This window comes from Conger conger, chromosome 8, assembly GCF_963514075.1.
Source record: "Conger conger chromosome 8, fConCon1.1, whole genome shotgun sequence".
NCBI classification, from domain to species: domain Eukaryota; kingdom Metazoa; phylum Chordata; class Actinopteri; order Anguilliformes; family Congridae; genus Conger; species Conger conger.
The window spans coordinates 8,166,375-8,184,533 of NC_083767.1; the positions used below are offsets into that span (position 1 = coordinate 8,166,375).

Below are 18,159 nucleotides of genomic sequence, written 5' to 3' on the forward strand. Positions count from 1 at the left end.
ATGGAAACTCCCCCCCCCCTCTCTCCCGCCCCCTCACACACCTTGTTTACCAGCAAGACAAGGGCTGTGAGGGGGTCTTTGAAGCTGATGTGGATTTATAAGATATTTAAGACAAGTGTGTGTGTATGTGGTGTGCGTGTGTGTGTGGGTGTGTGTTTTGTTTGGCCTGAAGTCTCAGGGTATACCTGTGCCCCCCCAGGTAAAATATTTAAGACATAAATTGTGTGTGTGTGCATGCGCTTGCTTGCATGTATGTGTGTGGGTGTGTGTGGGTGTGTGTGACTGTTTTACTTTCGCCTGAGGTCCTAGGGCATGCTCATTGATTACACACTGTGAAGCTGGGGACATTTCTCTGTGTGGGGACGGTTCTGCTGGGGACATTTCTCAGTGTGGGGACAGTTCTGCTGGGGACATTTCTCAGTGTGGGGACAGTTCTGCTGGGGACATTTCTCAGTGTGGGGACAGTTCTGCTGGGGACATTTCTCAGTGTGGGGACAGTTCTGCTGGGGGCATTTCTCAGTGTGGGGATGGGGACAGGGCTCAGTGTGAGGAGAGTTCTGTGCAAGGTCATCCGGTCTGTGGTTCCAGGGTTCCGAGATGACATAATCTCCTGCATATAATCCCTCTTCATCCAAAACGTCTCCAGAAACCCGCAGATTGGACAGGGGTGTGAAATCTGAGCGCTTGGCAGTAGCCTGGCTCACACTCTGATCCCTCGGCTAAGGCAGAATAAAGCAGGTCTCCTGTACCCACAGCCCATCCTCATTCTCACGCACTCAATTCACAGCCTCACATCATTTGGCTTTTCACACACTGTAACTGCTCTCTATATTGTCTTTTTTGTGTGTGAGCTATGCAGCAATGTTTATATTATTAAGAACTCTATAAAACCACATGATTTACTGTGTAATATAGCGTTGTTGTTTTCAAAATGAAAGTTTATATTGAAAGTTGTAAGCCTACTCCCTTGCCTGGAAAGACCTCATTAAAACTGGAATTTGAATCCAGTTAAATTCAGGTTCATAGATATGTCACAGCTAGTGAACCAATCAAACCAGCTCCCCATTTGCCAAAATATTATTCTATGGATTTGCCCTGGTTTGTAACAATGATGAATTATTATTAATGATCAATTATTTACAATGAAAGGATTGTTTTTTTTGCAAAAGTGAATAATTTTGAGTGAACTTTAAGTGGCCTGACATTATTAACGACATAATTTGTGCATCTCTAGATTATGCTTAATTCAGAGGATTTAAGTTGTCACTCACTCAATCATTTTGAAATACAAAGTAATGTCACTTGGCTTTGCTCAGTGAGCCTGTGGCTAAATGAATTCAAACAAAATAACGGTATGAGGTCACACTGCGTTTCAATTTAAATTTCAATTACAACATAGGATTAAATTGGTGGATTCAATTAGTCCAATGTGATTTAATTAGACCAGTTACATCCAACATAAAGTTTTAATTATATTTTGAGTGGTACTGGGAAGAGCTTTCTCTACACTGCAGTAAAAATGTGGGAATTGTGTTCGGTGATAAGCTCTAACATGAATGAGTCATCCATGGGCAGTTTTCTGCAAGGTTTTATTTGTTTTTGTTTCTTTTTTTTCTGAAAAAAAATGCAGCTTTAGAAAATTGATTTCCTGTGCTCTTCTGTCAGGCACTTGTTCACAAACTTTGTTAAATGATTTGCAAGTTGCCTTTTGGAAAATTGACTGAAACTAAAAAAAGGTCAGTCGCAAATTGCAACTTCGACAAAATCATTGTCTTTTCTAAATGTCAAATCATTTTCTTTACTATGGTTTCCCTCCTTGTGTAACAAGGGTGGCAGTGAAGCATTGTGGGTAGTAGTCTTACCGTAACTGAAAGGTTGTGGGTTTGAATCCCAAATGGCATTTTGCCGTGCAAGTACAATTCACTTGACCTGATTGACTTCTGTTTACTATATCCAACAATATCAATGCATCGTGTGTAAAAATGTGACCTGTGTTTGTTTAGGGAAATGTTAAAATGTAGGGGAGGTTAGAACAGGGCCCTGTCTATTCCTGAGCCTTCATCTAGGGCAGGAAAGCACAACCAAGAGCCAATCCATTTCAGGATTTTGTGCCTGCATCTGGTCTTAATTAATTAAATGGCATATCATATCTGACATGTGTATGAGTACCGGCTACAGCTGCAGACTGCAAGTGTATCCTAATGACTTTACTGTGCTCAAGTACAGGCTTGAACCAGGGTCATTTATAGAGCTGTCAGCAAATGAAAAACAAGCCAATTGGTTGGAATAAAAAAACCTGACTGGTCCTTGAGAACCGGAGTTGTGCACTCCTGATGTAGGGCCAAAAACAGCCATGGGGGAGTACAATACATTATTTACTTTGTATTTGTATTTCATTATTTGTTTATCGGTCACAGTAATCACCCACATTTTAAATGTAGTTTTGCTCATTTTAATTACAGAATGGAGAAGTGAGAAGAAGCGATAGATGGGGATATGAGTAATGTCACGGATAGTGATAAAGGTGTGACTCTTTCAGCTTACAGAGATGACAGACATTGCCCTGGAAGCCAAATTAATTGTGAAGATAAGTGACACGTTGCGCTTTTTTTCCCTCTCTTTTTCATAAGAGGGAGAAATATGTGAGCGTGGGGGTCGCACTCCACCCTCCTCGTGATCCGGGTGACATTTCCACTCAGAAAGTAAATTACTGTCATCAGCGCCTAATCTCTCATCTCCAATTTCATTTCCAACCGACAGTTTTCAGAAATTAATAAGCAATTTACAGTAGGCAGCGCTGATGTTTTACAGGATAGTTTCTGAAGGAGCGTTGAAATATTGAACAGCCTTTATAATAATAGAGTGGATGAGGCGATGTGATGGAAGGCTGTGGATTTACAGTTTAAGAGACGTAACTTCATTATTTCAGAGGATCTGTGAAGATGTGGAGATAACAATGGGAAGGTGTTTTAACCCCTAATCTATGCTGCACACGTAGAGCCAAAATGGCGACGTAATGTAAGGAAGAGCAGAGTGTGGAGATTGGTTTACATGCCTATGAAATGAAATAATGCTAATTTATCCCGCATCTGCTGAAGTAGCCCTCTGCTGTTGTTCACTCGCTCTCTCCACAGGATGTGTGGACGGTGCTTGAAGTCACGTGCCTGCCTGGCGTCTTCAGTATATGTTGTAGGGTTCAAGCACTTAACACCTGCTAAATTACAGATTTATTTACTTATTACCTAGCGCGTGTAATCTCTCCTGATCCTCACGGTGGCTGCTGTTGCCAAATCCGCATCATTTCCTGCTCGGCCATGCTTAATGGGATTCTGAAACAATTCTGATCAAGTGTCTGTATCTTAAGGGTCTCCTTTACCATATTTTCACTTAATTGTTCTCCGTAGACCTTTAATCCCTTTCTCCTCGGCAGTTTCTATGTTTATTCCCCATCCTTTTGCTCTGATGTAATTAGAGCAAAGTGGGTTAAAACATGGGGGGCACTGGGGAGGGGAGGGGGGGGGGGGGTTGGTGTTTTAAGGGGGAAAAAAGACTGTTCTGTTTGGGAATTTCCCAACAGAGGATATGTATGTACAGTGGGCCCCAGAATTATGGATAAAAGGTTGCATATAATGAACATCACAGATAATAATCTATATCGTATGTTCAAATGTTTCAATGTCTTTTATTAAGTAAATTTTGTTCTGAAATTATTGGAACCCCTAACATTGTAAATAAAATCAAATGTAAATCAAACAAAGTGAAATAGACAATGCTGGTTTACTTACTTTAGTTAAACTCTCAGAGTATGAAAGTGTGGTAAGAAGCATGAAAACCAGTTGTGGTTTAAATCTTCCAGCCCAGGCCGGCGGGCCACTGTGCCTGGTTAAGAGCCAAAGGACAGGCACACAGGTGCATTATGGGTCCCGTGGTTATTACAATCGTGCAGTGAAACTGCGATGCTCTTCATGGCCGGTTTCCTCCAGGAGCCGTAACTACGAGCCGTTCGCTGCCGTCCGCACTAAAGAGGGTTTTATCGTCGTTTGCGCCTGTCCGTCAAAACACACGCTGGTCCAGCGGGGACAGGCAGCACTCTCTGACAGAATGACCAACATTGGCCAATCCTGCTTTACTGGATTCAGCTTACTGACAGTTACATCAGCAGTGATCACATATTTGGTATAAGGGACAAAACAAAAGGGACGAAGAAAAAAAGTGTTTTGTTTTTTTTTACTATTGCACGACAGTCAGGCGTGGGTATATCTCAGGTCACATTGAGAATGGATGGAATAAAAGTGAACAGTCAGGTTTTGTTATATCTTTGGTCACATTGAGAATGGATGGAATAAAAGTGAACAGTCAGGTTTTGTTATATCTTTGGTCACATTGAGAATGGATGGAATAAAAGTGAACAGTCAGGTTTTGGGATATCTTTGGTCACATTGAGAATGGATGGAATAAAAGTGAACAGTCAGGTTTTGGTATATCTTTGGTCACATTGAGAATGGATGGAATAAAAGTGAACAGTCAGGTTTTGGTATATCTTTGGTCACATTGAGAATGGATGGAATAAAAGTGAACAGTCAGGTCAGGGTATATCTCAGGTCACATTGAGAATGGATGGAATAAAAGCGTATTTGCTCATTACAGGGATTCTGTGTGAGACTTTGTGTGTGGAGTCCCTGCTCTGAGGCAGGCTTGTGCTGCCATGTTTCTCCCTCCTCCTACAATATTTTTGTCAAATGAGCTGAACTCAAAGTTTTATCGAAACTAAGGTTCACCCTCCCCTGATGCTTAAGCAGTGGCGATTCAGCACATGATCGCTTGCCGAGAGTTTTCCGTTCACGAGGCCTGACCGGGCCCTCACCCTCCGAGACGCGGGGAACGAGACGAGCGCAGCGTGTAAACTCACGCGGCCGTTCTCAGGGAATAACCTACAGCACGGGGCTGGAGACGGAGATATCGATCTGCCAGTGTGTCGGAGAATGAGTAAAGCTTCATTCTCTGGCGTGTGCACGGCGATTATCGGTCGCGGGAGTCGCATTTGCATGGCGTGACAGAGAGCCATAAATAACGTGTGTGAACACGCGCTGAAAAAGCACAAAGGCCTTTCTTTCATGTAACTTTTCATTGGGATTTCTTGAATATGTAAAATCCTTGAACTTTCCTGTGTAATATGACATCAAAACACCATGTTATCCTTCTCTAAAGTATGGATTCCCCTTCATTTAAACTCAGCAACTCGGCTGTGAACTAGAAAGTTAAATTATGGAGATATATATCATGTATCATATTATATATATTTTAGTCTGAATTCACATTGGTTGCATGGTGTCACATGAGTAGCACACACACACACACACACAAACACACACACACCATGTGACGAGTCTGTCTTTCTCCCCTCACACACACACAGGTGTCTCTGGGGCTGGTGCATGCCAAGGCCTCCCACATCATCTGGCCCCCGAACCGCTGGCAGAGAATCGCGGCCCAGCTCCCCTCTGACCGCGCCCCGCTGCTCCGGCTGAACGGAGACGTGGAGGAAGAGGAGGAGGACTGAATCTGAGAGTCCCAGCCACACGCGTCACACCTGCGCAGGTCTACAACCGCACTCAAGCCTCCGCCCACAGGCACGCGGGCGTACGCGCTCTTACCCTGGGAGAACTGCAGGGGGCGCTGTGTTTCTTTCATGCCACTTAATTGATGAATGAAAGCGCTTGATTGTGCTGCTTACTCACCGCACCTGGATTCTTGGATGTGAATCGGGTGTTGGGTTTCAGGTGTGAACGTGAAACCAGCAGAACCCTGGAGCTCTGCTGGGGCGAGAGTGAATACCCTGATTTATGTTATGAACCGTTTCAATGGAGATGTTACTCCGGAATTTTTTTTTTTTTCTTGTGAACAAAATTGTTGCATTGTCAATGTTTTAAAGCTGAAAATTGGTATCAAAAGTATTGCTTTTGTTTATCACTGGACGTTTAGTTTTTAGCTTTATATTTGTTTAGTACGCAAGCTTGAAACCTCTCTGTTATATTGCCTACATGTCTGCCATCGATTCAGTTTATAGATCAGTTTTTGTACAAACAGAACATGTGATTGGCACTTTTATACTGCATGTCGTTTGCTGTTAAATGGTGTGTAGATCATGCGCTGGGTGCTGGAGGGCATTATCAGGAGATTCTCCCCATCCCCACCTCTACCTTTCTTTTTTCCCCCTCTTCCTCTCTTTGTGTTTTTCCCATGAGGAGGATGCTCGCTCGCCCTTGTGCCAAACCATCCTCACTCACTCTGATCCTAAGCCCAGTTTAAAATGTGAACTGCATCTGTGAACAGTTAAACATCAATCTGTATGCTGTAACCGTCAATAAATCTCATTTGAGCTTTTTCCCTGTTTTGTCTGGTCACGGTTTCTAATGAATGATTACTTCCTGTTAGTGCCCACCTGCTTCCTGTCACTGCTGCATATGCAGGAGATCTCCGGGGACTGTAATGTCAGTTCTGTCAGCAGTGAAACGCTTCTTTACATTTTATTTATTTATTTGTATGTGTTCAGGTAGAAATAGACAATGTTGTTGGCGCTGCTGAATATGAGAATTAGGAATGTTTGATAAGGCGCTTCATAAGTCAAATAATCAATGTTACTCATGTCATTCATATTCATTCATATCGTGTGTCCACAGCAACAGCTTTTATTTGCGGTCTAAGCAACAGGTGTGCTGGAACAGTGTTGTTTTTGGATTTTTAATTGGTTCTGACCTCATATTCTTTAGGTGTTACCGTGGTTTCATGAATCTTAACTGCTTATTTTAGCAGCAGTGGCGCCCGATGTTCCCCAGGAGCAGGTGTGGACCCTCTGGAACGGTGATTCGGGAGACGGTCCTGCCTGCTGAGAGATTGATAAATGAGTCTAAAGCTCCTCATTTCTTTCACTGCCACCCCAAACCTGTTTTTGATTGTTTCCCAATGATTAACTCCCATTATGATTTAACTAAAGCCCTGCCATCAGCCTGGAATTCATTTTTACCTGATTGCACGTAATGCGACAGAGTTACCTTCCCACACGGTACACTAAATGAAAACAGCGAGTTCAAGTCCAAGCTCTGAGCTCCTTTGCCTAAACAGTTTGTCTGAATAATTTTTTGCAAATGTAATGTCTTTGTCATAATTAAAACGGCTTAATGCAAAGTGTACTCTAAATGCTACGGCGTTAAGCAAAACCACAATTAACATGATTATGCAGAGAGGAGTCGGCTGAGCTAATGGGATGGTAAAGTGTGCAGTTCTGTAATAAAGTGGAAAAGAAGAAAAACGTTGTGGGTTTAGAGACAAGGTCTGTGCTGTTCTCCCAGTGCCATGCCAACCCACGGAAAGGTGCTTGTGTGTCTTCTCTCAGAAAAAAAGGTACAAAAGCATGTCGCTGGGACGGTACACACAATTTTACTCCTTGCCATTGGATTCATCGTTAATTTGTACCTTTTTTGTTTGTAGAAGGTACTTATTTCTACCCAAAAGAACAGTATCATACCTTTCAGAGTACGTTTTGGAAATGTGTTCCTTAAAAACAAAAATGTACCTCCACTGCGCCCTTATCTCAGAGTGTGGGGTGCCGTGAAGACAAAGTTTTGACACAGCCTTTTCATGCGGTTGCCTTGGTTACAGGGGGCAGGGTGTTCACGTGCAATCGCGCAAAAAAAAAAAAAAGCAGCCAGAGAAAAATCAAAGAAGAAAATGCAATCAACAAAACGATGACTAAAAGAGGAGGAGGATGCAGATTTGGGGGAAAGGGCTGTGCTGCAAATTAGGACATGCAGGGTACCCAGCAGGCACTAATATGAGCAGCCAGTCCCTCTGGGACGGGCACCCCGAACACCAGAGGAACCAATGAATCTTAAACACTTGCAGCGATGCTCTTTCCCCGTCACTCCGTCTCACGTGAGGCTGTGCAGTGTGAACGCCGTTACAGCATGGAGCGCTGCGATAATGCTCTGACCCGGCGTTACAGAGTGTTTATACGTGTGGAATTAATGAAGAGTAACAGGGAGAATCACAGTAAGCAGGAACGAGTGACCTGTTGTGCGCCTCTTTGTTGGACGTAGTCGACGACCACTCCTTCGTAACTCGGTACTGTAATGCAAACTAGACGAGGCTCAGAACACCGAAACAAATTCGCCAAAAAAATGTGGCACTGTCCGTAGGATGTACGTATGTAAATCCCTCTTCACAGTTGTGGGTTCCATTCCCATTATGGGATTTCTGTGCTGTGATCATTGCTTTATCTGTCATTTCAAAAAAAGGTGTAAGGTGGACAAAGGTGTTTGCTCTCTGTCTGGCAGCTGGTCCCCAGGAGCTGCACTGTGGCAGCCCAATGCGCCTACATACGTAACTACGGGTCAAATAAAGATGACAAATTGCCCCACATATTCAATAAAAGTATACCTTATCATAAGATACAGTATCTTATGTGAAAAACAGAGGTCTCACCCAACTGTGTAGTTTGTGAAGAACACTATCTCCTACATTTAACACTGTTTCAAAATGAAGGCCACATGTTTATATGACCCATTAAATGAAATATCTTGAATAATGAAAGTAGCAGAACCAGTGTTGTATCATATATTATTCAGTACTTACCGTATGTGACCGTAGCTAGCTGACACACCTGCTCAAGCTCTACAGCAGATGGCCAACAGCTGTCTGTAGTCCCGACTTGCTTTATTTTGTCAAGCGGAAGCTTTTCCTGGCATGTCTCCAAATCAAGGAGCAGACATTCTCATTATTTTGCCTTGTGCAGCAACCAATGAACTTTGCATTTCTGCCATCCTATCTGACACAGATATTCAGATTTTGGATCTTTTCTGTGTGAGTGAAAAGGTACTGATTATATAAAGGACACACTGAATAATGGATCTTTTGAAAGCAAATGTCAACGGTTGCTTGACACTACTGATAAAATAGTGAATTTATTCAGTGTGATGTTCCTCATCAAATATATACTGTATTTAGTATTGTGACTGAGTTACTGTATGTGCAAAAACGTCACCATTCTTCAAACTGACCAGAAAACTAAATATATTATTGATATGTGCAGTGATAAATATAATCATTATACAGTATATCTGGAATGAGAGTGTTCCTGTTAACAACGTATGTTTGACATTAAAAAGCCCTTTACTGTAATATATACTGAAATTATTTCCATACTTCCAACAAGAAACTGTGCCTCAATCATTTATTATGGAAACTGAATTCATGCATAATTGCTACAGCTTTCCATTACCATGTCTTTGAGCTGGCTGTGTAGTTTTACACCATTTTTACACCAGCAGGGAAGTCAGCAAACATAACCTACTTCCCTGAAGATATACAGTATAATTTGAACATACTGTTTACAAGGAGAAGCCCATATAAAGCCCATGCATATTTCCATTTCAACTTTCTCTTTTAAAATCTTTTTTTCTTTTTTCTTTTTGAGGCAGTGAGAGTGTGGGAGTGATGATTACTGTTAATTAACAAGAAAAAAAATGCTGCAAATAAAATTTTAAATGACCTTCTCTCTTCTATTATGTTGTTGTATCACTGAAAATTGGTTTTCTTTTGAAAAAAAGATTTTCTTAAAAGACTGTGTTCAGACTGGTTGCAAGCTTCCTTGAAATATTGGTTTAACAGTCTGTTTTCTTTTTCTTTTTTTTACCACAAACTTCAAACAGTACACAGTAGTTATGGGAAAAAGTTGTCCTTTTTAGGTGATGTGACAAGAACATCTGTGCATACATTTCCTTTTGCCCTTCCAGCATTCAGCAGATGTGGCAGACTCAATTCACAGCTAGTTATTCTTATTAAATGTCAATTATCACTTTCACAGGAAAGCGCGTGGATACTTTTAACACATTACTGAAACAGTTGTCGAAACGAAAAAGACGTCCCTGGAGTCTCAGCTTTTTTGACAGGCAGGCCCAGATAAAAGCATCATAACACCACCAATTGTCTTCTAAAAAAACAAGAAATATATATTTTTCTCTTTTTCACCTTAGCAAACACAAACTGATGAGTTCAGTCTCAAATACTTGCTCAACCAAACTGTTTTGAAGGAGAAAAAGCTTTAACCCCGTCAGCCTCACTGGCATGGGTTTTTATGCATTAATTTCTTTTTTCACAGCGTAATGTTCAGTCAATATGTTAACAGGATGTACCGTTTGGAAGCAGTTACACTCACGGTTCTATAACCTATTTCAAGATGCCATTGCTTTAGCGACAACAGTTTCTTATTTTGTAACATGGATGGCAAAACAAGCGTGGGGGGGACCTCGGCTTCTTTACATTTTATAAATCCACATATTACACAAAATAAGGAAATGTCAGAGCATTTTCCACAGCAAGGGTCCAGTGAAACAAATGCATTATAGATTCTAATTCTAAAAACGTGATAACTCTGAGAAATGTTGATATACATATACATACACATACACATACATATAGGGCCGGCACGGATGGTGCAGTGGGCCAGAGCCTCTCTTTGTGGAGTTTGCATGTTCTCCCTGTGTCTGCGTGAGTTTCCTCCGGGTACTCCGGTTTCCTCCCACAGCCCAAGACTTGCAGGTTAGGCTGATTAGAGAGTCTAAATTGCCCATAGGTATGAGTGTGTGAGTGAATGGTGTGTGTGCCCTGCGATGGACTGGTGACCTGTCCAGGGTGTATTCCTGCCTTTCGCCCAATGTATGCTGGGATAGGCTCCAGCCCCCCTCAGGATAAGCGGGATAGGATAATGAATGAATTAATTAATTAATGTATACATATATATATTGTTGTATACTTCTACAACTACAAGTCTAATGGGGCTTACTGTACAGGTACATTACAAGTAAAACTCAAGTTCAATCCATTGCTTATCTATATGAGGGAAATGTACTCCTATTAAAAATGTGATTGCGTTTGTATGTCCATTATGAGATCTTATACTTACAGGGCTCTGTTGTGAGTCCTCCAACATAACCGACTATGACTTTTATATTTTAGGCTCCTATCAGACACTGTTATCCTGGGCAACATACACAGCTTGTGTTCATTACATGCAGCCATTTACACAGCAGGGTTTATTACTAAAGGAGTTCAGGTTAAGCGCCTTACTCAAGGGAACAGCACTGCCCCACCTGGGACCTCTGAGTTTTAATTTCGCTCACCATTACTGCCAGCCATTGTGGTGTCCACAATGCTTTTACACCACAAAAACAATCCCACGCACAATTCAATTGTACAAAAAAATTTCAGAACTGTTCATTGCTAATCTCTCCCAACAGTTGCAGACGGTCTCTGCGGAAATTAGGTAGAAACCTGCTATGGCTTGTAGCCTGGTAATGATTTCAGGTGGTTTGGCAAAATTTCATCAGAGACCTCATCTGTGTGGCTAACTCAGATATCGAGCCTAGTCCTGTGACCAATTCATAACAATTCAACAAATTTCATAGTTTTATAACTGACCATACGTGCCAACGTTTTAATGGACTCCTCTGGCCTGAATGCAGTCAGAGTTTTTCCTTAACTTTGACACTGAAACTGAAATACAACTGAAATACAACTCATTTTGCTGATTGCTGTACACTACGGCCTGCATTCAAAATATGTCCTTAGTTTTGAGTTACAAATAATCGCAAACGTTATGAATGTTATAAACACAGATAAGTCAGTTTTATTTATTGCTGAACCCACCAAATTGTCTTGCTTTTAATTTCTGGCGGAAGGTCATGAGAATTGTTCATTTATGAGAATTATTGAAAGTTTAAGGAGAATTGATGCTTCTTGCTGTGCATTAAACGTATCATAGCACATTCACCTTGAAACATAGCTGGGATCAGAGTGAATCATATAAAATGTATAATGCACTGCAAGACTTGAGCTCTTTGGTGAACTTAAGCTCTTTTCTTTAAGCACATTTTTTGACTATATTCCCAGTAAATGAAGGCCTGATCTTCTGACAAACCGCTGTGTAATAAGGTAAAATGACTACACAATACTTGTAGTTCCAGTCAGCAGCACAGGCCCGTTACCATGTCACAGGAACATCAGAGAGACACAAGGGACTGCTGCTAATCTCCTCATAAAAATCAACCTCCCTGACTGCCGATGTTATTACTGAACTACATTTCCCATGGTGCACTGTAAACCCATTGTACTTCATATTAAATAGAATGCACATGTGTGTGTTCAAAAAGCTCGTACAATGGCAAAAAAAAGCTATCGTACAGTATATACCTTGCATTACAATCGCTTGTTTGGAATATAGTTCCACACACAAAGAGGGACATTCACAAGAGCTTGAGGCTGAATGTGTGACAAGTGACATCATCGCAGATGGGTGCCTGCCTAACCATATAAAACTTGGACGGGATGGAGCGCTGCAGTCTGGTGTGGAATCTACGGCAGGCCCTGCCAGTGCTGACGGTGGCCCGCAGCCCCGCACGGAGACGCGTGATTGGTCACAGCGGCACCTGGGCAGGGAGCCACTCGCTGGGCGAGGATGAGGGCAGCTCATTGCTCACCGGTGACCCCTGCTGGTGAGACGGGCACCTGCGGTCTGTTCGCCGGAGCTGAACATGGAGAGGCCAGCTCCTGCTCACGGCTGTGTGAGTTCAGCGTACGGAGCACGGTGCGAAGAGAGGCGCCGCGCGCTCCAAAATGATTTGGGGAGAGCAGTCAAGCGGTCAATGGGCTTTCAGAACGGGGAGAAAATGGGGAAAACAACACCTGAGGAACCGACGTAGCCTGTGAAATGGGCCCACAGTTTTCTACTTACAGTTTTCTACAAACATTAAGAGCAATGAGCAACAGGGACTAACAGAGCAGAAAACAGATCGTGGTTAAAATAAAGTTAAAGAGCAGCCTCAATTTTAGTCACCTTAGAGACTCTAGATTTATTAAGGGTACTGGTGTGCACACATTTAAAAAGATTTAATTTTCCTCTGCTGCATAATATTCAGATTTATTCAAAAGGTGCATTTCCGGCTTAGGTCTGGTAATCATTTACAGTAACTGTTTTCTGGAAACTGACTGTGGATTAATTTGTTTGTTTAATTGTTTAATTTTTCTAAATTCCCTCAGGAATAAAGTGCTCTTCAGAGCACTTTGCAACAATATAATTCTGTGAATTTGTTTGAATTTACATTTTTTAATGTTATTTTGGGTGGCTGATTGATTGACGGGCCGATTCTCTGGACATAAGAGCAGGTAAACACTGTCTCTGGGCCATCTGGAACGTTCCTTTAGCATTTTATTTACTAAATAAGTGCCCGGGGGAGAGTGGAGACCGCTGTGTCTCTCAGCAGCGGGCGCAGATAGATTCTCTCACGCCAGCTTTTAGTGGACTCTGATTTGAGAAGAACAGCAGCCGTTCTGAACCCCGCGGGCCCTGGGAGGGGCGGGAACGTCATTCCCAGATATTCCGGTTTTCCCAGGCTCTGTGGACCGCCTGCTGAAGGAGAGAGATATTACGGGCGTGTCTGAGCCGACGGCAGAGCCAGGGAGTGCGCTGGCTGATAAATCGTGGCCTGCTACCGGCAGACATATCTCTGCGTCCATTCCTCAAACTGACAGCTTAAGTGAGACATCAGATATACAATCTTTAACATGAAGACGACAGGACGACCCAAATGAGAACATCTGCCGTGCCGCTTTGCAGCACGTAAACACAATAAACTGTAAGCATCTGTATGAATATATATATATATATAGAGAGAGAGAGAGAGAGAGACGCACACTGAGGAGGGTAGAGAAAATAAATTAACATTTTTGATTTTAAAAAATTCAATGTTTTTTTTGGCACACACAAAAACAGAATGTATACGTGAACAATCGGAAAATGCATATACTACAACTTAATTAATGCTCACCTTAATTAAGTATCACCCGATCGGTGCATTCGCATTCACTGTAAGAGCCTTCTCTCATATCATGACTTGATGCGGCTGCCAGAGTCGCTAATAAAGGTCTGATAATGTGGCTTCACCTGCTGCATGGGCGCCAGTGATCAGGGGAGCCGGAGTGTCTTTATGAAGTGTGCTTTACTGTGCGTTTTATCTGTCCGCGCGGTAACGGCGTGGCCCTTGGTGGTACTCTCTGTAACTACTCCTGTAAGACCCGTGTGTGTCCCTCCCTGACCCGTGTGTGTCCCTCCCTGACCCGTGTCATTTGTGTCATCGAAGCGCTGCCCCAGCCTCCCGTATCGATTGGCTGTGCCCTATTAACCCCTTAACTGCCTGCTCGGCCAACCGGTAGATCGCACCTCATTTAAGCCTTTAAGGTATGCGATCACAAATACTGGACTGTATGCGCGCAGTAAAATGTTCAATCAATGCGTTAAATCAACTCTCAGAGTAGCCTACATGTGGTTCCTATTGGACTCATGAACTCTGCTGGAGTTTCATTAACACAGGACATTTTACTGTGTGATTAGAATGTTCTTAACTGAACGTTCTAATGCTGATGTAACGGTCACTGCTGGTGATTCTAAGCAATGGAGTTAGAAAATGTTGAAAAAATGGGTTTAAAAGCAATCTACTTGACAATATTTCACTATTCTTTTTAATACAGCATTTTGTATTCTTGGTCATTGACCTTAAATTGTAAACATAAATATAAGGTTGCTGTATTTGTGAGAAATCAGCTTTTAAAAATAAGTGCAATGAAATTGCAGCGATCTAAGATTCAGGCATAGAACACTGGGAAAACCTAGCAAGCTTTCTGCTTCCGAATGAGAGAAAACTTAACCCCTGACCCTACATCCTCACCTTCATATTCCTCCCAGAAAATTACCACATTTGAATATTTTCCACATTCATAAGCCGCGCTTCGACACGGAACGGCCTCTCTTTGACGGAAGGACGGGTGACCTTCGGGAGCGAAGAAGGAATTACCGCACCTCCACTCGACAGTCGACTCAATTTAACAATGAAAATTATAGCAGGCCATAAGATTAAATAACCCCCAACTGCTGGGCTGTATAGAAACAAGAGACCGAGGCCCGCATACATATTCATACTGAGTGCCGTATATCTGACCTTGTCAGTGACCCTCACCCCCCGGAACCGACCCGATAATGTAATTACAAAGCCCAGCTAAACGCAATACGGCGCATTTAACTCATTGATCGCCTTCTCCTTCCGGCCATCCGTGTCCTGGTGGAATCTATGCAAATCTAATCACCGTGAAGGGTCACATTCCCACACAGCCCGCATTAGTCTTTCACCCGGGAAGCACCGGTGCGTTAAAGTACATTATTTTCATTACTTTAATGTGTAGGTGAGGGATATGGGAGATACATAGATACCTTTGGCGCCATTTTACATTTCAGTCCCAAAACCCAACGTGCAGTGTCTCGTGTAACCCTGCTTTTTTTGCTGGGCTGCATTTGAAAGGTGCGAAGGCTGTTATTGTATGTCGTGCTTGCTTCTGGGTAAGATAATGGTTATTGTTATTGTTATTGTTATTGTTATGGTTTCCTAAATGAAAATTTCAGTCACTATCACTTATATGTCTTTGAAGCCACATTGGCGTAACTTCATTTGCTAAATGCAACCTTTTTAGACAGAAACTGAAAGGCCAACACCGTTCATTCTGATCTGTCGGGATTACTTACGTTTAGGTTTATTGCATTCATAAATCCCTTTTAATCTATATTTGCATAACATTGCCCTGTATTGAATATGCCCAATGGGATGTGTTATAGATGAAGTGCCCATTTAATTACAATGTAATAAGACACCGCACTCTGCAGAGAATGCACAGTAATTAATGTGAAACGCAAACTTGAGGATTATGCGATGGGACACCTGTCTGATTAACACAGCCTGTTCCCCAGCTCCTGTCCTCGATCATGGCCTGGCCCCCCCCAGCCCAAAGCACCCCCCATCCGGCACGTCCGTACTGAGGGATCGCTGCCTCTCAACCCTCCAGCCCCATGCGCGCTCTTTATTGAGCTTTTAATTGAATATGGATCTGGCCCGCATATCACCCTGTTACTCTGTGCTGTGTCCGTTAACCCGGCTAACAAGGAATATTTCAAAAGCACTGGGGGAGTGGGGATCTCATTTGGATCCACAAAAATCCTGTGAATGTTTTTACTATTCATGAATGAATGAATAAATAAATAAATAAATAAAATCTTAACAGTCAAATTGAGGAAAAAAAAAAACACAGTTCATGTACAGGTAAATTCTAGAACAATGTCCAGATGTGTGTTTTTCAGAATGTGCTACAAATGGAAGAATACAAGCGAAGGTGTGTCCGCAGGTAATCTCTCTTCACATTTAACTCTTTTTAGTAGATATTCAGTTGCATTGCTGATTCAAACTGATTAGTTGTGAAATTAGGTCTAATATAGTCAGTCGAAAAAAAGGCAATTACACTTAAATGATACAGCTGCCCCCAAACATTTAGGACAAAAATAATTATTTATGGTGATATTGCTAACCACAACCTTAAGCTAATCCAAAAAAAAAACCTCAACCAAAATGACAGTTGCGACTAAACATTTCAGCAACTCCCAAACTCCAAATGTGACATTTCCCACTGGGAAGACAGCCGTATAATGCCAGCTCATTCCTTAATCTTTTAATGCTTCGGAAAGTCTTGAAAAGTTTTTTTTTTTTTTTTTTGGGGGGGGGGGGGGGGGGGATTCTTGATGAGTTTTGACTTTCTCACGAGTTTAAAAGTTGTGCTGAAAGAGTGCCTGGAAAGCGTCTGTGAGCTGTGTTCTGCGGAGGTTTGAAGGCTGAAACGCCGCTGTGTTTTTCACGGCGCGGAGCTCAAGGAGTCGGCTCTGCTGAGCTTTAATATCTAAATATAGCCGCGTGATCAATCCTGAGAGTGACCCAGCAGCTGTGCGGTGCAACGGGCAATGGACAGCACCAGCTTAAACACTTAATTAAACCTTCAGCGTTCTCCCCGGTGATGGCATCCGCTGTACAATTACTGTCTGCGTGTAATTCAGGGGTCAGGCTGTGGGCCAGAACCCCTGGAAAAGGAGAATTCGGCGTCACAGGAAAAATATCAGAGGCTAAAGGCACGCTTTTGACTTTTTTTTATTATCATTTTTTTTTTTTGTGTGCGCTTCTAAATCTTTAGGTGTAGGGCAGTGGCAGATGTTACACATATGGGAATTCTGCGCGTCTACAGTTAATGCTGAGCAAAGTCTACGGATATTACACAGTGCTTTTGGGCTGGCCACCCAGGGACCCAAAGAGTTTTTTCATGTATTTGGCGCTTTAAAAGGATAAATGAATAAATATGGCCCCCATGAAGTAATTTGAAGGACACAGTGACATCCTGTACACAAGAATACAAATGCCTTGCATACTAGTTAGTTGTACTGTTTTAAAACTTTTGATTTATATGATTTAATGAAAATCGACAAGTAAATAAATAAATGCTGACTGCTGCCATTTTGGCTCCACCATTGGACCCCACCACTGCAGGACAACCAATAAAACCCAATGTTCAAAACTTTTCTGAGGGCCTTTGGAATTGTTCTAAGCAGCCAGAATCATCATAACTGCATTATGAATAATTGAAGCCCAATGTCAAAAGGCCAGGAAAATTGTCACTTTGACAGTTTGAATTTTGAAACTTTTTTTGACAACTCTCCTCCCCCAACAGCTGTGGAGTGTCCCATCAGTGACCTGTCCTGAATATGCGCGCACAAAACCCTTCATCCCAGTGGGAAAAGAAGGACTGCTAATGAACACAGGCTGTAATTGCTTCCCACTTAAGCTGCCAACCGCTGTCAAAATGGCGGCCGCGTCGTTCCGCAGCAATCCTACCGTTCATTCTGTGAGCTCGTATTCTACCTTTTTTTTGTCAATTGTTCTATTTTACCTGAAAAATTACCCCCTGCCTACCTGTCAAAGTTCTTTGAGCTGAAGGTAAAAAAAAAATAAACGACTTCTCCCTGAGCAGAGGTGCTGCCCTATTCACCCGTATCTTTCCACCATCTTCCTGAAATGGGCAATTAGTGTGTATTTAAATGAACAGCACAGAAGCAGGTGCCAGAGTCTGGGCTTTGAACGCTTGCCGAAATCACTGGGATTTCACGCACTTGTTAAGCGATATGTTTTTCTCTGAGTTTTAAAAGGATCGCGAAGAACGTCAGAACTACCTTTGAACCGCGACGAG

At 42.4% G+C, this 18,159-nt stretch overlaps 1 protein-coding gene across 1 annotated transcript in view; it reads left to right on the forward strand.

The window, feature by feature from the left end:
• The window catches only part of immp2l (inner mitochondrial membrane peptidase subunit 2), a 213,876-nt gene extending 207,491 nt beyond the window's left edge, over nt 1-6,385 (forward strand). The window contains exon 6 of the mRNA XM_061252672.1: nt 5,417-6,385. Within this exon, the coding sequence (XP_061108656.1) occupies nt 5,417-5,560 (144 nt within the window). The 3' untranslated portion in view covers nt 5,561-6,385. The remainder of the gene's footprint in view (nt 1-5,416) is intronic.
• The last annotated feature ends 11,774 nt before the right edge of the window (nt 6,386-18,159 follow it).